At 42.4% G+C, this 23,081-nt stretch overlaps 1 protein-coding gene across 3 annotated transcripts in view; it reads right to left on the reverse strand.

Annotated features, from left to right (window-relative positions):
* LOC120989131 (transducin-like enhancer protein 4) overlaps positions 1-23,081 on the reverse strand; it is a 113,111-nt gene that overhangs the window by 80,317 nt on the left and 9,713 nt on the right. For 2 of the 3 annotated variants that reach the window (XM_040417048.1, XM_040417047.1), the window contains exons 5-6: positions 12,549-12,611; positions 1,351-1,425 (exon numbers count right to left, since the gene is read on the reverse strand). In XM_040417048.1, the coding sequence (XP_040272982.1) occupies positions 1,351-1,425; positions 12,549-12,611 (138 nt within the window). The remainder of the gene's footprint in view (positions 1-1,350; positions 1,426-12,548; positions 12,612-23,081) is intronic. The other variant, XM_040417049.1, reaches the window with a different exon arrangement.

Genomic DNA, 23,081 nt, shown 5'->3' on the forward strand with positions numbered 1-23,081 from the left:
ATGAATAGGCAATTGCTTGTCCATTGGATGATCGGCGGCACTTTTGCAAGAACCAATTATCTAGAACAAGCATTTCTGCGAATGCCGATTCCTGATAATTGGCCCGACTATCAGTCCATGTAAAAGGATCTTTAGGCCACTTTTACAAGGTCAGTATTTGGCATCAGTAACTGTAGGCTAAAGAACAAACCTTTCTATTATAATTTTTCTCTGTAGGCTTCACTCGTGGATTTGGTCCTGGTTTTGTATGAATATAACTGCCAAATACTGACTGTGTAAAAGTGGCCTTACTCCTGGTTTTGCCTCCCTCCACCCGAAAAAAAAAATATGACTACCTAAGCAGAGTAAAATTAGAAAGGAATGTCTAAGGCTGGGTTCAGACCTGAGCGTATTCGATATGCGCTTTTCTACAGGCGTTTTTATCGGGCGTTTGCATCAGGCATTTTTAATGGGCAGAAACAAGCAAACGCCCATTTAGGCGCGTTCCCGCTGAAGTCTATGGGTGGGAACGCGACAATACGACCCAAAGAAGCTCCTGTACTTCTTGAGGCGTAGGGCGTTTTACAGCGCGTTCGTACGCGCTGTAAAACGCTCAGGTGAGAACCATGCCCATAGGGAAACATTGGTTTTTGCCTGTTGAGCGTTTTACAGCGCGTAGGAACGGGCTGTAAAACGCTCAGGTCTGAACCCAGCCTAACACAAACTATAAGCAGTAGGTTTCCTTATCTTGTGTAAAATATAGAACAGTTCACCGTATATTAATAAACACATGTACGCAGGGATTTGCCGGCAGACATTGCGTGTCCCAGCCGTTAGTAAATCAAACACTCTTACAATATATATGAAGTTTCCATGGCAACAGGTCATGCCAATAAAAAAATAAAAAAAATGGCAAAAATGTTACAACCCTTTAAAGGGAATCTGTCACTAAAAACCTCTCAATACAACCAGCCAAACATTACAGGCGGAGAACAGAATTCTTCAGTCGGGGGAACTTCTGTACTGTGCGAAGGCGCAGACAAGACTTTGGGGCCAGGCATGATTACCACTTCACTGCCTGACCTTGTGAGTCAACGTGATGGGGGAGCGGCCGGAAGGAGAGTGAGCGGAGCCTGCGGGTGCAACGGCAACGCCCTGGGGACTAAATTTATATATTAGATTTCACATTGGTAAAACGCTGCAATGCGGCCAGGAAGCGAGATGGGACAAACAGCATTAGATTCAGCTGGCAAGGGCTCGTCTTACATTTTGAATTTCGTGACAGATTCCCTTTAAACAAGAGGAACAGAAGTAAAATAAAAGAGTACAACGTAACAAACAGAAGTCACTGATGATGAAAAGACCACATACCCCAATGATTGCATTCAACTCTGCCATTGTCACTTGTTTGGCACGCTCCACGGCTTGCACCACTTGTTGCTGGTGCTGTTAAGAGAACAAGAAGAGCATTTTACAATTTCTCCACGCTGCTATATACATTTGAACGTCTGTGAGCCCTATGTGAAGGAGAACACAGTGAAGCTACTGTACGCGCCGCGGCAGCACTTCCGACTGTTTACTCCTTGACATTCCTCCCCACCATGTGCAAACACGCTGGTGACTGCCTGTTGGTTTCTGCTTTCATTGCAGATAGTGCTGCAAGTTAACAAGGTGTGGGGAAAGATCCTGCCATAAGGATATAATTAGAGAACTTTAATCAACATTAACCTCAACCTTTCCTCTAACTGGTACCCAAAGTAAACATCCTCCTGCTGCTCGTATACAGAGCACTATGCTGAGTATACACCGCCCTGCATGGGCAATTTCCTTCATGACCTCATCAAATAGCAGAGCTATAAGTGGTTTACCGCAGATCAGCAGGGAAGAGTGTAAATGCTTTAATTGCTCCTATAATGTATTACCATTGTATGTTCTATGATTGCACTCCGCCTTTTAAGACAGATCTGCAGGGCAAACATCAAAAGAATCTGCACAAACGGAATACATCATCAGGAGAGCCGGGATTTTCTATATGGTTGGCAAGGAATAGACACATGTGGGTTTAGTGACATATGCTGTTAGTCTCCATTAAGGCATCGGGGTCACAAACAAATAAAGAGCATCAAGACCTAACAAGTCGAAGTAAACAATAAGAAAATAGAATAAAATAACACATTGGCTGTCATTTTAATTAGCTATTTTTTTTTTTGTCCCCTTTTGCAAGCATATCAGAGTTGGAAGCAACAGGATTGAAGTATTGGTTAATGAGGCGGAATTAAAATCAGCATGGGCCAATTAGGAGAATTATGGTACAATCTGTTCAACGGAATAAAAGAAAAAAAGAAAAAGAAAGAACAGACAGCTCAACAATCAATAATACATAAAAGGCAAAGTCCTGGGACAGGGCAGTTTACCACACATGGGGGAACATTTATTATTAGATATATGCCCATTTTTGGCGTATATCTGTCGCAAAGGGAATTTGCTGGAAAATCAGCTCATATCAGGTCTAAAAAAAAATAATAAAAAAATAAAGGGGGGGGGGGGGGCTTGGCGCCAGCGGGGAAGAAGATAGGCGTAGAAAATGATATAAATCTACGGCAGCAAGGGAGCTGGCGAAGATAGAGGTCGGCGGTGGATGCGTCTAAAGGCTAGTTCACACGAGCGTGCCGTGTTTTGCAGTCTGCAAATTGTGGACCCGCAAAACACGGATGCAGTCCGTGTGCCTGCCGCAATTTGCGGAACGAAATAGATAGCCTATTATAGAAATGCCTATTCTTGTCCGCAAAACAGACAAGAATAGGTCATGATTTATAATTTTTGCGGGGCCACAGAATGTAGCAACGGATGCGGACAAAACACGGAGTGCTGTCCGCATCTTTTGCGACCCCAACGGGTCCGCACCAGAGCCGCAAAAAAAAAATGTGGCTCAGATGCAGAACCAAACCACGGTCATGTAAATGAGCCCTAAGTTAAGTAGAGGCCAGCGCATCTAAAACGCCAGCCTTAATAAATGACCCCAAAGGTTCCTACAGACCTAGTAAAGCAACTAGCTTAGAGCTAGCATTGCCCACATTTCTTTTGGGCCTCACACATATACAATCATATTTTGGTCCCACAAATTATAGAACATTTCCTATTCCTGTTTTGAGGACAAGAATAATTATTTCTACTATTGGAGCTGTGAAAAATGCTGCATACACACAGCTGGTATCCATATTTTGTGGACCACAAAATAAATACAGTCCTGTGTATTATTGTTTTGTATGTGACCATACAATAAACATAAAAAGGAGGGGTCAACTTCCAAGCACTACAACTTCCAGCATGCATAGTTGCTTAGGCTACTTTCACACCTGCGTTTAGGTGCGGATCCGTTTGCATTATCATGAACAAAAATGCATGGTAATGCAAACTGATCCGTTTTGACTCTACATTGAAAGTCAATGGGGGACGGATCCGTTTGAAAATTGAGCCATATTGTGTCAACTTCAAACGAATCCGTCCCCATTGACTTACATTGCAAGTCTGGACGGATCCGTTTGGCTCCGCGCGGCCAGGCGGACATCCTAACGCTGCAAGCTGCATTCAGGTGTCCGCTCGCTGAGCGGAGGACAAACGGTGCCAGACTGAGGCATTCTGAGCGGATCCGCATCCACTGAGAATGCATTAGGGCTGGACGGATCAGTTCGGGGCCGCTTGTGAGAGCCTTCAAGCGGAACTCACAAGCGGAGCCCGAACGCTAGTGTGAAAGTAGCCTTAGCCGTTTTCTGATCACCCATAGAAATGAACCGAGCATGTTGGGAGTTGTAGTTTCACAACAGTGATGTTTCTGACTACCTAATCAGTGGTCATTCTTACCCATCAATGGCTACCATACAGTTACACACCTTAAGGGTACATCAACAAAGGAAGAATTCTGTGGTGGAAAATTCCCAGGATATTTTATTGTGGATCCGTGACAAAATCCACTACAAACCCGCAGAAAAGGGTAAAATCTACAGCCATACCTTTAAAAAGAGCCTTGAGAAATGAAAAGTACAGAAATCTTCCTAACATCAGTCCATGTCACCTTTCTCAGCTCAAACATCCAGCATGATTTGCTTATTGGAGCCACGAATCAAAATATTTGGGATCAACATGGGTTAATAACTGCATGCTAAACATCAAAGGTACATTGAACAGGTCACATTATCAACCTTTTGGGACTTAAATGGGAATTCTGATTGTTACAGATCTTGGAGGTCCTACTGCTGGGACCATCAACGATAATGTACTGCTCGGAGCGTCCAGAAATGACCAGAGCAGCTGGTGGAGCATGCACCTATATAGTGCTACTATATTCCTCAGCACTTTACAGACATCAGCACCACGCTGTCCCCAATGGGGCTCACAATCACAAAAGTTCCTTATCAGTATGTTTTTGGATGGGTGTCCTGGAAATAGCAAAGCAATGCACTCTGCCATCTCTGGAAGTCCCATAACGATGAGTGAAGCATAGGTCTGCAAACCTGACCCTGACTCTCAATTCATTTTGAGGCCCTCAGACAGATTGGGGGGTACCTGCTCTATTGATCGGAAGAAGTCTGGAGGTAGGACCCCTACCAATCTAATATTTTCCCATAGCCTGTCGATAGGGGACAACTTAACAACCGGAATACCCCATTAAGCTGGCCATACACATTAGATGTCTGTTGGTCAGTGGGACTGGCCAGCTGTAGAATGTGTATGGGGGCCTTCTCTGAAAAGGATCAAGCAAGTTGGATTTCAACTGCCAGATGCTTGTGTTTTTGGAGAGATAAGTAGCTGCCAGAATGTGGCACCTCCGGTGTCACTCCATTACCATGCCAACCAGCCCAGCCGACAGTGCCAATCAGGCTTGGTGCTGGCGTCATGTGCTTCCTGTTGGCGGGGTATTTAAATCAGCAACTGCTAGCCACAGTAGTGTGCGACTGGTCTTCTTGCCTCACATGATTAGTTTGTGTTTCTTCCATGTGGATTCCTGAACGTCTGACCTACCTGTTAGTGACTTAATCTGACTGCCGATTCTGGCTCAGACGTTACCTCCTGGTTTTGACCCAACTTGGTATAGTAATCCCTGTTTGTACCTTCCTTTTTTCTGATGGTATTCTCCGTTTTTTTTTCTTTCTATTTTACGCCAAATACTGCAGTTAATCATAGGGCGTGTCCAGGCTACAGATACTGGTGACATCCTCAGGACAGGTCATCAATATCAGACTGATGGGTGTTCCACTCCCTTTAGACCCGCTGACTGGTCGTCTGGGCACTGCATCCTTTTCAGTGTCCACCTGCATGCTGTCTATATAGCAGTGGTGGTGCAGTGTAATTACAGTTGCTCATGATCAAGTGAATGGGAGAGAAAGATGTAAGACGCTGTGCGGTGGAGGTGCAGGAAGTCGGACCTCTGGTGATCAGATATTGATGACCAAAGCTGAGGATAGGTCATCAATATCTGTAGCTCAGACAACCCCTTCACACAGCATTCAGTGATAAGATTCACCCAGATGTATGCAATTATATGCCAGAACAGTTAATAATGTCTGCCATTATAAAAGAAAGTTATATACTGTACAGTATAAACAAACAGTATTTGTCATTTGTATTTGGTTGCATTGAAAAACATACTTGACTGGGCATCTCAACATAATCGAGGTATCCCAACTTAGGCTACTTTCAAACTAGCATTTCTATTTTCCGGTATTGAGATCCGTCATACCAAAGACCAACCTTTTGGTTTGCATTTGACCATTGAAGACTGCCATAATGATACCTAAAGATGTATTTTTTCTTCTTCTTTAAAACCGCCTTAAAAAGCAAACTGCCTCTCGTGCCACCTACAGGTGGCCAGTCTATAAGCCACTGTCTGGTACCATTATAGAGCGTTGGGACATCAGCCAACCAGAGACTTTTTGTTCCTCGCCAGTGCAGAGTAGAGTTCTGGTCAACTGTTTGGGATACCTTTGAAGTAGCTTTTGGAATATGCAGATTCCCAATTGTAGATATCCCTAGTAAGGTCTCAAGACTCTATAAAATGGGTTGGACAATGGCTTACAGGGTAGCTACCCACAGATGGCACTAAAGAGATAGCTTTCTTCTAGAAGGGAGAAAACTGTTTTGCATAATTTTCCCAAAGAGCATTGCCAGCAGGATCTACAGTAGTGGCCAAAAGTTTTGAGAATGACACAAATATTCGTTTTCACAAAGTTTGCTGCTAAACTGCTTTAAAGATCTTTGTTTCAGTTGTTTCTGTGATGTAGTGAAATATAATTACACGCACTTCATACGTTTCAAAGGCTTTTATCGACAATTACATGACATTTATGCAAAGAGTCAGTATTTGCAGTGTTGGCCCTTCTTTTTCAGGACCTCTGCAATTCGACTGGGCATGCTCTCAATCAACTTCTGGGCCAATTCCTGACTGATAGCAACCCGTTCTTTCATAATCACTTCTTGGAGTTTGTCAGAATTAGTGGGTTTTTGTTTGTCCACCCGCCTCTTGAGGATTGACCACAAGTTCTCAATGGGATTAAGATCTGGGGAGTTTCCAGGCCATGGACCCAAAATGTCAACGTTTTGGTCCCCGAGCCACTTAGTTATCACTTTTGCCTTATGGCACGGTGCTCCATCGTGCTGGAAAATGCATTGTTCTTCACCAAACTGTTGTTGGATGAAGTTGCTGTTGGAGGGTGTTTTGGTACCATTCTTTATTCATGGCTGTGTTTTTGGCCAAAATTGTGAGTGAGCCCACTCCCTTGGATGAGAAGCAACCCCACATGAATGGTCTCAGGATGCTTTACTGTTGGCATGACACAGGACTGATGGTAGCGCTCACCTTTTCTTCTCCGGACAAGCATTTTTCCAGATGCCCCAAACAATCGGAAAGAGGCTTCATCAGAGAATATGACTTTGCCCCAGTCCTCAGCAGTCCATTCACCATACTTTCTGCAGAAAATCAATCTGACCCCGATTGTTTTTTTTGGAGAGAAGTGGCTTCTTTGCTGCCCTTCTTGACACCAGACCATCTTCCAAAAGTCTTCACCTCACTGTGCGTGCAGATGCGCTCACACCTGCCTGTTGCCATTCCTGAGCAAGCTCTGCACTGGTGGCACTCCAATCCCGCAGCTGAATCCTCTTTAGGAGACGATCCTGGCGCTTGCTGGACTTTCTTGGACGCCCTGAAGCCTTCTTAACAAGAATTGAACCTCTTTCCTTGAAGATCTTGATGATCCTATAAATTGTTGATTGAGGTGCAATCTTAGTAGCCACAATATCCTTGCCTGTGAAGCCATTTTTATGCAACGCAATGATGGCTGCACGTGTTTCTTTGCAGGTCACCATGGTTAACAATGGAAGAACAATGATTTCAAGCATCACCCTCCTTTTAACATGTCAAGTCTGCCATTTTAACCCAATCAGCCTGACATAATGATCTCCAGCCTTGTGCTCGTCAACATTCTCACCTGAGTTAACAAGACGATTACTGAAATGATCTCAGCAGGTCCTTTAATGACAGCAATGACATGCAGTGGAAAGTTTTTTTTGGGATTAAGTTAAATTTCATGGCAAAGAAGGACTATGCAATTCATCTGATCACTCTTCATAACATTCTAGAGTATATGCAAATTGCTATTATAAAAACTTAAGCAGCAACTTTTCCAATATTTATGTAATTCTCGAAACTTTTGGCCACGACTGTACACAAGCAAAATTGGCAACTTCCAGGACCTTAATAGGGCATACAGCAGTCGTACAGGGAAAATATCTGCTCGGGAACCAAGTCTATTGGTCAAAACAGAGAGCCACTCAGCCACCGTGTTCCTTCGAATCAGTGCCATGTAACAAAACATGTACCCTGCAGTGGCTGCAGATTACGGAACACGTTCTTAGCATCCCCATCAGTTATTTTCTAACTGAAAATCCAAGAGAACAAGTAAGGAAAATTCTAAAAAAAATACTTACCTGTCTCTATACCTTCACACATGGAAGGAAACATCTAGCTCCTTACTTAGAAGATGATTTAATTTGGCAAACATCCAGAAATATATTTTAATAAGCTTTAGACATTTGAGATATACAGACTGAGTGTCTCTTATAATTACCTCAAGATGTAAATACTCATACACAACCAAATGTGGTTGTAGATCTTCAAGTCTGCTAAAAATAAGGTTGCAAGATCCACAAATCTGTTTAAAAATTACACTTCCATCAGAAAGAGGTATTTTATTGTAAAGCAAGATTCATAAAACAACTATTCTTTCAGAATTTTTGGCTGCTTTTCTCCTTTATTTAGGCAGTATTATGCCGCTGAAAATTAAATACATAATATTCTCCTTCTGTAGCAGTCCACAGAAAAGATAAGAGCTCCTATATAAATTGGCTGTTGTGAGGGAATCCTCATTATTGTAGGTAGGGATTGTCCGATTATCGGTTTACCGATATTATCGGCAGATATTCAGAATTTTGACAGTTATCAGTATCGGCATCTATTTTGCCGATATTCCGATAACGTATGGGGAACACAGATCAGGCTGATGTCAGCGCTCAGTGTTCCCTGAGCAGCACAGGGGAGAAGGAAGCAGTGTCTCCCTCTCCCCTGTGATGCTGCTGCCGCCAATGAAGAGACAGAGGAGAAGAGGAGGGGAGGGGTTATGGCCACTGCGCCACCAATGATGTTAACTTACTCATTCATTCAAATTGAACAGGAGGCGGGAGCTGGCTGCAGAATCAATCACATAGCCGGCTCCCGACCTCTATGAACGGTAGCTGCGGTCCGCGGTAGTTAACCCCTTAGGTGATCACAGCTACCGCTCAGAGGTCAGGAGCCGGCTATGTGATTCTGCAGCCAGCTCCCGTCTCCTGTATATGAATAAATGAGAGATTTATCTTCATTGGTGGTGCAGTGCGCCCACCCCCCCCCCCCCCCAAATCCCGCAGTATTATTCATTGGTGGCACAGTGCGCCCCCCCCCCCCCCCCCCCCCCCAGTTGTAATCATTGGTGGCAGTGGCCACAGGGTCCCCTCTCCCCTCCTCCTCCGATCGGAGCCCCAGCAGTGTAAGCCTGGGGCTCCGATCGGTTACCATGGCAGCCAGGACGCTATTGAAGCTCTGGCTGCCATGGTAAGCTCCATGCTGCTGTGTTGCTGTGTGCACAAAGCACAGAGCAGCAGGGACAGTGTGAGCTCCTATTCACCCTGATAGAGATCTAGTCCCTAAGGTGGCTAAAAGTTAGTAAAAAAAAAATAATAAACAAACAATATTAAGTATAAATAAAGAAAGATTTACAAAAAAAAAACTACACATTAATAAAAATATTCATTTACAGCAGATGTGTAGGATTTTTTATTTTTTTCAAAAATGAAATTTCACAGAATATCGGTATAAATTATCGGCTATCGGCCTGAAAGTTCACAAATTATCGGTATCTGCCCTAAAAAAAAAAAAAAAAAAAATCAATATCGGTCGATCCCTAATTGTAGGTGTAAAATTTGGATAACAGTGATGGTCTGATTGAAAAGGTACACCACCATTAAATTTTTTCTCTTATTTTTATCTCAGCCTATATGAGTATATTCTATGTCATTTTTTGGGTGGCTGGTTTTCTGAATATAATAGTTTGAAGTTACTCCATGTATTCTACTTCCTGTCCTAGCTCTTAGAAGGGTTGTTGGGAGATGATTAAAAATCTGAGACAAGCCGTGCAACAGCTTAAAATAAGCTCACTGTTCCCCGATCTTCAGCGGGCACCGCGGGCTGTGCTGTGACCTAATGTTGCACAGTGTAAGCGCACACTATGACCTCACGCTGTGAGTGCAGGAAGAACACGCTGGATCTGTGGGTGGTGGCGCTGTCCAAAGCAGGAGAGGTAAGCGCTTTTATTTAGTTTGTGTCTGATCTGAGGTCTGATGAGCCATGGAGGTCTGATGAAAAAAAAATAAGTTTTTCCTAACTTTCCTCCCCTAAAACCTCGGTGCGTGTTATGGTGCAGGAAATACGGTATATCCAGAAAACCATCCACCTGCTTTCATATAAAAAACTGAATATTCACATATGTTGTTAATATGTGATAAACATGTTGATGGAAGTGTCTTTTGTAATCATTAGTCTAGTAATTAAACCACCCATCTAGATGTTGGTGCCCCACCATTGTACAAGACCAGGTAGTGAATAGTTGTGCCAAATCATGCAGAATATTAAAGTCCAAGTCTTATGTTCAAACCCCAGGTCCCCCACGATCAACAGAATTAAGAGGGTTTAAATGGTTTCCGACCTGTAGTATCAGTTTTGCCGATGTGCCTATTTAACGCATTAGAACCGATGCTTCAACGATCATACACCAATGTGGCCTATACTAAGCAAAGGATTGCTTTAGTTTAAGGTTCAGCAGCCAGGGGCGGATTAAGGCTACTTTCACACTAGCGTTTTTACTGGATCCGGCAGGCTTCAGCAAAAATGCTTCCATTACCGATAATACAACCGCCTGCATCTGTTATGCACGGATACGATTGTATTATCTTTAACATAGCCAAGACGGATCAGTCATGAACTCCATTGAAAGTCAATGGAGGACAGATCCGATTTCTATTGTGTCAGAGAAAATGGGTCCTTCCCCATTGACTTGCATTGGGGGTCATGCTGGATCCGTCTTTCTCCGCACCCCAGGATGAAAAGCAAACTACAGCATGTTGCGGTTCGCTCTCCGGTATGGGAACGCAACTAAACGGAACGGAATGCATTTGGGAGAATTCCGTCCTGTTCAGTTTTGTCCTAATCGACAATGAATGGGGACAAAACTGAAGCATTTTTTTCCTGATATTGAGCCCATATGACTGATCTGAATACCGGAAAACTAAAACGCTAGTGTGAATGTAGCCTTAGTTTATCATTGGCCTGGGGATGTTTACCCATATTGGGCCCTCTCCCTCCATTTGCCCTAACCATCCCCCATTTGCATCCCACCCCATAGTTATTTTTTTTCTGGTAAATATTAAAAAGAGAACTACACCACATACATAGTTCAATACCCCCAACCCCTCATAGTGTATAGAGTACAACACTCTACAACATGCAGTATACTACCGTATAACACCTCAAAGTACACCTTGTATAACACTCCCAGCCCCTCATAGCATATAGTACACAACACCCCACAGTATATAGTATAACACCCCGCAGTACACATTAACTATAACATCCATAGTATACAGTATATTGTATACTGTGGTGTGTTACAGTATATACTTTATACTATGGATGTTATAGTTAATGTGTACTGCGGGGTGTTATACTATATACTGTGGGGTGTTCCAACAGCATCCTAGAGTATGCAGTATACCACCTCGTACTGTGGGGTACTATATACCCCACAGTAGGCAGTATACAGTAGAATACCCCACAGTATGCAGGATCCCACAGCATGTAGTATACAGTATAACACCCTCTGTCACCTTTTCCCGATGTAATCTTAAACATAAAAACTATGGCAATTTTTTCCTGCAGCAACACTCCTCCTGGAGGAAAAGGACCTGTGATGACGTCATCACCATTTGACCACTAACATCCTTTTTTTACTGGTCACATGGCGATGATATCATCACAGGTCCTTTCTCCTACACCACTTCCCTTCCGTGTAACGGGCGCTCTGTGTGGCAATGGGCGCCACAGACGTCTGTCCAGGAGCTGCTGACCAAAACGCCCCTATTGTAATAGCAGCTTTGGAAGGCTCCGTTTCAGACTGGCAATTAGGTTCCCTTCCGTTACACTACTGTCTTCCCTTATGGACAGCACAATAATGAAAACCTGACAGATCTCATTACAAAGTCTGGCTGGATCCAACAGATCAGTCATGGTCCTATTCACATTGGAAACCATGATGCTAGTGAACACAGCCAAAATTCAATGCAATGACTTGCAAACCATTTTACACAAGAGCCACTTAGAGTGTAGCTTCCAATATAAACAGCAGAACAAGGTGTACGCTGTCTGCCTTTAATACCATGGGAGATTAAGGAAATCTTTGCTTGGGGAGGGGGGGGAAAAAAAAAAAAAAAAAAAAGCTACTTGGTGACAACTTAGCATTTTCCGAGAAACGTTTAGCCAAGACGCCATTCATTCTGTTTACTTTTAGCAGCACTTGCATTTGATATGCCCAGCCTCACTTCTGCCAGCATTTAATGCCTATCATCAAGAGAGGGGAGCGATTCTCTCTACCTATTCTGGCAATTTTTCAATCTAGTCTATTAGATGCCATTCTGACAAACAGTCATAATTCTGAGCGACACGGCGCGCACATGACAAGGAAACAGCTGCATTACGCTTAGCACATTAGAACATTTTCCACTATATAAGTGCATTTAAATTATATTGCTTGGAATTTTAATAAGACGCTGCGGTGGAAATGAGTAGAGCAGCAAGAAAATGAAATACAAGCACCACAAGATACGCAGTAGGAGAAAATAAGGGATTTTTTTAATTTTTTTTTTTTTAAGAACTCACATGTCATTTAAATGGCATTACTTAGCTTAGGTGACTACAAATGAAGCTCGCTTACCTCTTGGGACAAAAAAGGAATGACTTGTGCGCAGATAGCATTTAGTCTCTTGACAATTTCAGCCTGGAGAGAAAGATGGAAAAAAAATAAATAAGAGCATTTCATTAAAGGAAAGCATTTCATAGCCCCTTTTTTTCTTCCATGGACAGAATGTATTAACATTTGATATATTAAATTATGTATACCAATGGCGTAGTCTCTAAATAAACGCATATATAGGGAAAAGCAGGCGAACGCAAAGCTCCAAGATGAGCCACAAATCTGCAGGAGATGGGTGGCTCAGGTCCAAGATGTTCAGCTCAGCAGTATGTTAATAAGGCCAGTTCTCAAAAGTTTTTGTTGCAATGAAAGGCACAGCCAAAATTTCCATTCATAATTTGCATTTTTTATTTTTTTTAAATACGTCTTTACAGCTAGCTCAGTAGACCATTGAAAAACTGCAGAGGTTGCCAAGTCAGCCTTGAAACCTGACAGTGACACATTAATGAGCACATCCGCACGGCATTTGACACCATCCAATGAGTTAGCAGCTCAAGTATCTATAGCTCATCTAACACACAGCTAGAAAAACGGCACACAGGAAATTACAGAGACAATAAAACGAATCCTTGCGGACAGTGAAGATTAGGAGCCTCATTAAAGGGGTTGTGCCACTAAAAATACCCTGCCGTTTTCAAACCAGCCCCCGGATCTGAATACTTTTCTAATTGTATGCAATTAAAAATTTGGTACAGCCACTGAGTTATTTAATAAAATGCATCTGTATGGCGCCACCTGCTGCTTGTTCTTTTTTTAAATTCTCTATCTACCTCGCTGAGGTGGTCAAGCATGTTCCATCGTTCAACTGCCTCCTGAGCTGTGATAGGTGGAGAGCTGCAGACACACCCCCTGAGCTGCCAGTTTTATATAAATTTAGCAGAGCAACGAAAGGAGAGATCATGGAGAGACTGTCATGTACTATATGGAAAAAGCACCATCCTCTCTGTAGGCCGGGAGCACACATAGGGTAGTGCTTTTTCCTATACTGTGCAAGCACAGCCACCGATAATGGATTGCAAGGTGGTCGTAACCATGAAGACGAGCAATGTATAATGTAAGGGAAAAATGAATCCAGCCAGCAAAGCAGGCAATATGGACAATCACAGTACATTAGTAAGTGCCTTGTATGAAAGGGGGTTGTCTGCATTCAGAGCCAAACGTGGACATAGCCCCATTTTCACCCAGACAGCCCCTCTTAAAGAGAACATGTCATCAGAAAATGACCCGTTTTATTCATGTTACATTAAAAATGTAACAATTTACAGTTTATTCTTTTTGAATTTCCATGTCATAAAATTTAGTTTTCACACTAGACACTAGGCCTAAAATATGTTAAGACGTTCTGTCTTTTGGGAGCAGCTACATGGGCCATAGACACAATGGACAGGATAGGACCTCATGGACTTATATGGTAAAAGTTTTCTAGACATGCTCTGTGCCCTATGCAGAGGTCAGGAGGAAGCAAATAAGCTGTGATATCACTTATTGTGAATGGTGGATCCTGTGTTATCTAGAGGTGTTACTTGTCATTGTAACTCGGCCAGTGGTGATAAAGATAATAGTTACTGAAAAGTTACCTGTACAGAACAGGATATCATGACCTAGTGGCCAGTGTAAAAACTGCAGGATTATGCACATTTTTATTTTTTTCTTATAGATCGGAAAATTTTGATAATAAATGAAAAAAAAAAAAAAAAAAAAAAAAAAAAAAAAAAAAAAAAAAACACATCAAACTCTAAAACAGCATGTTTAATACAAGGATTTAAACAAAAGGTATTTTTCTAATGACACATACATTTTAAAGGAACACAACCTAGAAATAGAGAACAAAAAGGTTTCAGTCTCCTGCTGATCTGCCCCATATTTGGCTGGAGACTGACAGAGGGGGCAGGGCGGGGGCTTAAAGGGATTCTGTCACCTCTTTTTACCCTATAGAGATGCGGACATGCACGGCTAGATCGCTGCTAGCATGTCCGCAATATACCTGTCCCATATCTCTGTGTGGTTTTATTTAGGGGAAAAAAAAAAATGATATAGATAGATATATATATATATATATATATATATATATATATATATATATATATATATATATATAAATATAAATGAGCCTGGTAAGGAGCCCAAGGGGCTGTACTAACCGTTCTGGAGCCCAGCCACGCCCCCTGTGAAGGAGCCCAGCACGCCTGTAACCAGGAATCTCCTCCTTGCTCACGAAGTCAGATTGCCGTAATCTCGCGATATACCTGCCGGCATAGTGTTCCTTCCCTGTGCTGGCATCAGCCTCAGGGAAGGAACTGCGCATGCGACCTGACTTCGTGAGCAAGGAGGAGATTCGTGGTTCCAGGCGGTGATGGGCTCCAAGCAGGGCGTCCCATATCTCCACACAGCGCTATGGGACAGGTATATTGCGGACATGCTAGCCGCGATCTAGCCGTGCATGTCCGCATCACTATAGGCTAAAACGAGGTGACAGAATCCCTTTAATGACTTCTCTGTTCTATTACACACAAGACACAGAAGGGAGGCTCCTGCTCCTAGCACTTGTCTAACAGATCATCACAGGACTGTGAGGAGGAGGGACACCGATTCCATTCTATATTTCTTAGTATGAACTGGAACATGAAATAAAAGGAGGAAAAGACAGAAGGAGGAACAGTTAGGTTGTTTTTAGTGGATACCCATGCTTAACGTATTATGGTATAATCTTGACAAACCGTATATTCCTGAGGGCATTCATTCTCAGACCTAAGGGCTAGAAACAGCTTCAGGCCTGTAGCTAACACACTGCCACAAACACCTTTGAGACACTTCAGAAGCACACAATGCAAAATCAAGCGTCATTCTTCCCCTCCAGACACCTACACTGTCTCACAACTAGAAAGGAAAAAAACAGGTTAAAAAGAAGGATAAACTGGGCCATTGTCTAAATGTGTGATTTCACCACTTCCTGAGCGAAACGCCTTTCCAAGCTACCCATCTCCATCTGTAAGACCCTGTTCATGTAAAGATGCATTTCTCAGCCATGTCACTGAGGACATCTGTCTTTTAGATCAATGAACTGCAGAGGGTCCATCTAACGCATTCCTTTTGGGAGTCCACCACCACATGAGATTTTCTTTGCATTAAAAAAAAATTCAGGAAAAAAAATAAAATAAAAAAATATAGATCAACATCCATTTATGAGTGATAATCATGGCGCAAGACAATGCACCAGGGACCAACGCTAACGGGCATGATCTTCAGTGGCAGGAGACCTTTTAATAACGTGTCGTTTGGTAGCTTAGTCTTCCCAGCCCTTTAACCCTCCCCCCCATTTCATTTGAGAGTACACGTTGCCGTAGCAACTCTGGTGCCCCCAAGAGATCGCGCTATGGAGAGACATTTCCAATTCGTACTACTGGTCGTACAGTAACACTATGGAAACACGTTCCTAATGGCCTATGATTCTGAAAGCAAGGCTAAACTAATGGCGCAGAGCCCAAACTCCTTTTCCAGCACAGCCATTAAAGGATGTAGGTTATTGCTGTTGTCACCATTGATATTTGTCATTGTAATGTAATTAGGGCCCTAAAATGATGCATTACAGCCCTTGGCACAACTTCTATTAAAATCTTTTCTCCTGCTCAGTGAGCTGCGACCTGCTTTCTGATGAACAACAGACAGACAGCTTTAGGGAGAGGATTCATCCAATATACATACATTTGCCTCTTCTCCCCCCCATCGCATACAGAACATTACCAATGCACTAGCAAGGTGGGGGGAGGTGGGAAGAATATAAAAACATCCGTGCTTTGGAATTCCTGTGTAACCTCTCGAAATTCTGATTGCATCTGATAAATCTCGCTTGACAACAAATCTGTAGCCTGCAAAGCACGGGATTCTAATCTGCTATCCATCAGTTGATGCCAACCCAATCAAATTTGTAGGTTATGTGGGTCATGCATCCCTGAACACATACATTCATAAAGATTCTGTTGATCCCAATCCAAATTTCACAAAGCTATTAGGCCTTGCTACGTTTCATAATACCGTCCAATGCATTACGAGGCGTCCTCCGTATCAACAGCTGCTAAATGACTGGAGCTTATTGCCGTGCGGCCATAGAAAACCGCTCAATACTTAATTTTCCACAGAGGAAAAAAATAAAAAATAAAAAACAAATATAGTCTATTCTGTCCTAAACACAAAAAAAAAAAAAACACTGATAGAAGAAAAAAAATAAAAAATTATAATAAATGAAAGGATGTCGGGTGTTCTACCTGCAGCCCTTTCATAATGCATATATTTTACAATAAAAATTTTTAAAAAAGAATCTCACCACATTTGAAAATGAAAAAAAATCAAACAATAAGCATTGTCAACCGCTCAATCAATATACCATTTCTGCTTTGAAAATGCACATCACTGCTCAACGGCAAGTCTGTTAAGGAGAACAAAATATATAATACAAGGTGTGGGAAGGGGAGGGGGGGGTAGAGAAAGAAAAATCAATAGGAGGAAATGGCAACGCTGTTACATAGACTACTGAAGCCATCCAGACCCTGTCCTCACACCTCTAAATGTGACAAAGGAGGAGAGCAGCATGGGTCAAATCGATAAGGACCATCTTCATTTAACAAGGAATGTTTCTGCTGGCTTGTCACCAAGAGGCTGGAGAGGGATGAAACGACATACTTCACTGCCAAGTCCAAGTACATGAAATGATGGCCCCAATGCCATTTTGCGCTTCCGACGCCCTCTGACCATTTCAAAGCTGTATGTATAATATACGGGCTTGAGAAGAGCAGTGATAAACGCCCTATAGCGGCACAATGTCTCCACTATAACTATACATAACAATCCCTAGCACATACGTCAATGTATGTCAGGTTCTCTGAGCTAGATATATGTGGATGTAATACAGAGATCAGGGGGAAAAACATTTTATGGACTTCTCATCAACAATCCAATGGGGGACCCTTCCGATCAGCCTCTTGCCAGCCCAAAATTTAACTGCATAGCCAAGCGATATCAGTTAAACATTAGTGCATTTTTAGGTGTTCGTTTGGATCAGACAAAAAAAAAAAAATTCTCAAGATTTTCAACTGGCAGGGGGAGACAAGTCAATATCAGAACCCTCTGGTGACAGCGAATGTCCTGAGAGGACAAAGTCATGTTGTTTAGCCCAAATACCAATCACGCGTTCCCTTGGCATCTGATGACAGGGAAGAGCCTGGTGATCCCAGTACACACTATAGATGGTCACTAGATCTCGCTGAAAGCAGCTTTAAAGGGGTTTTCCAAGACTTTACTATGGGACCCCTGACGATCAACTGTTTGAGAAAGCACCAGGGATGGCAGTAGCGTCACGGCCTTCTATTGGCTTTCCCTAGGCCATGTGACGTCACGTTCATCGGTCACATGGCCTAGGCGTAGCTCAGCCCCATAGAAGTGAATGAGGCTGAGCTGCGATACCAAACACAGCTGCTATAAGTGGGCAGCTGGTTATCTCAATAGAAGGAGGGAGATAAGCAGATGACATTTCTCTACCACTGTATATTCTTCAAAGGGGAAAAATTGACAGACTATAGTCCAATCAGTTGGATCCTCATTTGTCCCAACAGGAGATGTTCTCCTCAGGCAATTTATTATCGATATATCCTGTAGAAAATGATGGCGTCCAATGAGAAAGATCTACCGTCTAAGGAGTTTTTCAGGACTATAAAAGTAATGGACTATCCTTAGAGTAGGCCACCCATATCAGATTGGTAGGAGAAAAGACTCTTCTGATCAGCTGTTTGAAGATGTTGTGGCACTTGGGCGAGTATTGCGGCCTCTTCACCATTTACAGTCACTTGAATGGGACAACGCATCCATACCATGCACAGCAGCTACTAAAATTACAATGTTGTGTAGTGTGGATCAATGAAGAGGATGCCACTGCCCTACAAACAGCAAATTGTCAGAGTTTCTGAGAGATTAGCCCTCAACCAGTTTGATACTGGTGGCCTATTATAAGGACAGACCATCAAATTTCTAGCTCCTGAAAACTCCTTATACTTTGCTGGTTTCAAACTTTTGCATATCTCACCTCATATCCTTTCTAAATGAAAACGTTGACAACCAAATGCAGAAGAATGAAAAAGCGTCACCTCAAGCTTGTGAGGCCAGCCCTGGACACGTATCGATTACAACGTTCTGCTTGAACGGTGTAGGTAACTGTGCGGCCTCACTCCCACAGTCAGTACAATGGGTTGTCAGGAAAGATCTAGCTGCAGTGGAAACTGAAGGACAAACGTTTGAACTTAAACTTTCTAATCTGACAGCTTGTTGAAGTGCTTGAGCAAACTGATTAAACTAAGAGTGTTCAAGTGCTTTTGTCTGTTTACTCATGAGTCAATCAATGTCCAAGGAGGAAAAAAAATACATATACCTTCAATCACCCAAGATTAACATACCATAAAAAGCTGATAAGCTGGAGTAAACTGTACACGTAAGCCAAGTTACTTTTGTCAATGCTTATATGAACAGTTATTTACAAGTCATAAAGTTCAGTTACATAAAAATAAAAAAATCAACATTACAATGTCAGAAGAAATACCATAAATACAAAAAATACTGAATGATTCACAAGGTCAGCAATCTGCCTAAACAAACATTCAGCTAAGTAGGAGGTAAAAGATCAATATAGAGCATACCAAAGTGCGGATTTACTGAAGAGAACAGTCATGTTCAAGCAGTACTGATCCTCCAGACAGTCCTCCCCAGTCAGACAGCCTCCTTCCAGGTCTTTCTTCAGCTGTTTGCTGGTAAATTGCAGCATGAAGACATTTAGGTGAACTTGTGGACCCCACGCATCATTTGAAATGGAGAGGGTACAGTATGTAGATCTCCCCATCTCCCTACACTACAAGAGCCATTGAGGGCGGGAAAGCCTAGTGATATCATGGGTTTCCCATATGCACCTAGCATATTTTTTCGGCAACAATGAATCTTTTCGTTTATGGATATCCTCAATTCTACAGCCAGAGTACAAAATCATGTATTATCAAGGATAAAGTCACCCCCAAAAAAAATTCCCATTAACCGGGGAAGGAACAGAACACTTGCATGGTGGCCTCCTTTTTAGCTAATGATCCACCAAATCCCCGGGCTCCTCTCCTGCCATCCAAGATGGCTGCACCACTTCTCTAATGTGCATCATTAGGCTAAGATTACTTTCTGCTTCTACCGCTGTGATCTTGGATTGGCCAGCACTGTTCGCATGAGCAGGCCATTAAAAGGGCATCAGGAAGTTTCTTGGGCAACCAAATTCACAGTATGCACCAGGTAGTCTCAGAAGTGGTGTGGTCATCTTGGATGAAGGAAGAGGAGCGTAGGGAAAAAAAAAAAAAAAAAAAAAGAAGAAGGGCACCAGGTAAGTGTTATGTTCCTATCCCAGTAAACGTGAAATGGAGGGTTGCTTTAAAATCTATGGCGTTTGTTGCCAGGTTTAAGCTGACCATAGACATTAGATGTACAAAATCGGGCGAACCACTGTATTTCAGAGACCGCCAACCATCTAAATCAAGGATTAGTTACTTTAGTGGTGTGAGATATGGGGATCGGGCAGTTGAATTTCCACTTCCTGATCCCTTCAATCTCAGTAAGCTAAGACATTGTTAGAGGAATTTGGCGGTGGCTTTCTCCCTTCTCCTCACAGAAAACACTTGAGCCAAGTGTGAATGTATATAGGGGGTCAGAAGCGATAGATAGCTGTGAGATTAATACTAATGTGCAAGGCCAGCCTTAATAAATCAAGATCAGATTACTTATGCATTCTTTATACTTCAAGTATAAGTAATGTCATCAGAACCGCAAGTTTATAAATGGAATCTAAATGAACTTTCTCATGTACTGAATTCTGTCAAATGAGAAATACATGTACTTACTGATGGGAACAATGCAAAAGAGCAGGTTTCAATAGAGGCCTGACAGTAGGGATCTCTGGATCAGGGGGGTTAGAATGCAGGGAAGTAAGGAAAAAAAAGTGATTTTTCACATGTCAAATACAGATAATGAAGAAAGCCAAGCTACCCTGTACTGGTCCTGTTACTTTTACAATAAATACAAAGCATCATGCTTCATTACATAAGAATTTCCTGCAGTCTAGAGACTAATGGAAGAGAACGGGAACTAGCTGAACCTGTCATATTTAGATTTATGCCCCCTCCACCTATGCAAAGCATCCAGAAGCCCTCCTGGCAATGCAGCAACAAGAGAAGGGTAAGACGTTTCAAGCCTATCTCAGCAGCTATAAAACACAAAAATACCCCTGTCTAATGTACACCGAGACACGGTAAATAAGAAGCCTCCTCCAGAATGACAGTCTGCCATGCTAATCTTTATTGATATGGCACCAACATATTCCAGAGGGTTTAACAACGGCTACACTGCGCTCGAATTATAAAAATAAAAGAAGAAGTTCTATACATTTCACTTGGTTACCTCTTTTGAAAAATTTTTTTAATAAAAAATTACTATGGCTACCCTTTTCCAAAATCAAAACACATCCCATGCAGAGCCAGCCACATTTTTATTTCTTGGTGCCACCAAATACGCACTGTCCTTACAAACAACAAAGTTATCAGTGCACACCTCTGCATGTTTGGGGGGAGCCAAGTATATGATGTCCTGATTTTTCTGGCAGTGGTGCTGGGGGCTGAAATGGAATCCCTTGTAAACACTACAGGCGCCCAAATATACCTTCAATAGTGTTCAGTTGACCGCCATCTCTCCCGACTCCTCCATACGATTACATGCTAAGCCGAGGATGTATGTCAAGCATCAGCACCCTTCAGCACTCCAGCTGCTCTGAAACTACAACTTCCAGAATCCTCATTTCACTTCTATGGGAGTTACAAGCCGAGCAAGTGTGCATGCTGGGAGTTGCAGTTTCACAGCAGCTGGTGTGATGAACATTGTTGATCACCGATGTATGCATTTTTTAAAGGCTAAAGAGGACAAAACCACTGCCAGGCACCTCCAGTGAAAAAAAATATTGGACTTTAGAGCGCTCTTCGGGAATAGTCGGGAGATCCCCATACACGTTAGACTGTCAGCCGGTCCCAATTTGGCCAACACTATAATATTTTCCCATGTCCTGTAATTTCATGCCACGTATGAATCCACCACAAAATCTGCATGTGGCTTTTGAGGTTGGTTTAGAGGCAGATTTTCCATGGACTTTCTGGGAGGTTCCCCTATTGCAATGCCACAGGTGAAATCCGCAGGAATTCCATGGCAAAACCACAGCAGATGCTAAGGTGGATTTGTCAATGGCGCAAAATTACAATACATGGGTAGGACGGAGCCAATGACAGACGTTATACATAAAGTGGTTTAGTCTTTGCAGATTGTACGATGTAAAGACCGCTTTAGTTTTGTACCTACTCTCAAAGATTCACATGCCACAGGTTACTAAGCCAAATAAAAAGTTCAAAAACAGGAACAGAAAGCAAGATCTGAAGACATAACATGTTTTGCTTGGTTGCTGAAGACTGCAAAAACCACAGTTCTGCTCAGTTTAATGGATGTGGCTCAAAGCCACCAAGTAATACTTTGGTTTACCAAAATGCAGTAAACAGTCTTGTCTGGGTCTCTTAAATTTTCCAGACCTCTTAAAAACTGTGAGAAATAAAAAATAAATAAAAAAAAAAGCCTGATCTAGTGCAAAAGCCAATGGTTAGATGAAAGGTGGCCTCGCAATGTATAATGTTGGCAACGTTCTACTTTGACAATTAGAGAAAGATTAGAGCCATTATGTTTATCTAAGAAGGTTGCCAGCATATCAATGACCGAGCTGTACTCTGTGAACTAACCACTCATTTACAAAGTTGTTTCAAGATAATCACCACTTGCTGTTTGCATTCGCTCCAGGAACAAACTATCAGAAAAAAAAATGGATCTTCACGATCCAGCTCAATGACTTAGTGGGCCAACTTCAAATGACATAAGAGGAAAAAAAATATATAAAAAAAATATGATGACAGATTGTCATCTGTGCGGTTTTCTTCCCTTATATTTGCTGCAGTCGGAGGAATAACACAGAGTCTGTAGTTAACGTTCCACTGTGGTTACAGAAACCTTTGCTTGAATCTCAGTACAGCCTACACAGCCAAACTTGCCTCAAATATCATAGCAAATACAGGACCCAAATTGTGGTCACTTTGGTTTACCAACTGTGTGCTCCCATCCTTGAATCTCTGCTAATTAACATAGTGCAGGACTATTTAAGGAAGCCCACACAGATATAAAACAAAAGCAAGAGGCTAACCATGCCACACAGTCCAATGGTCAAGATACTTTACCAGCAAGAATGCTGAAAATGGATCACAGCCATTTTGTTAGTTCAAGACACTTCCTGCTGCCCTCGGATTGGCCAGAACCTGGAGAGCCAGGTAGCATCTTAGGCTACTTTCACACTCGCGTTTTGGCTTTCCGTTTGTGAGATCCATTCAGGGATCTCACAAG

The sequence above is a fragment of the Bufo bufo genome, chromosome 2 (assembly GCF_905171765.1).
Source record: "Bufo bufo chromosome 2, aBufBuf1.1, whole genome shotgun sequence".
NCBI classification, from domain to species: Eukaryota; Metazoa; Chordata; class Amphibia; order Anura; family Bufonidae; genus Bufo; species Bufo bufo.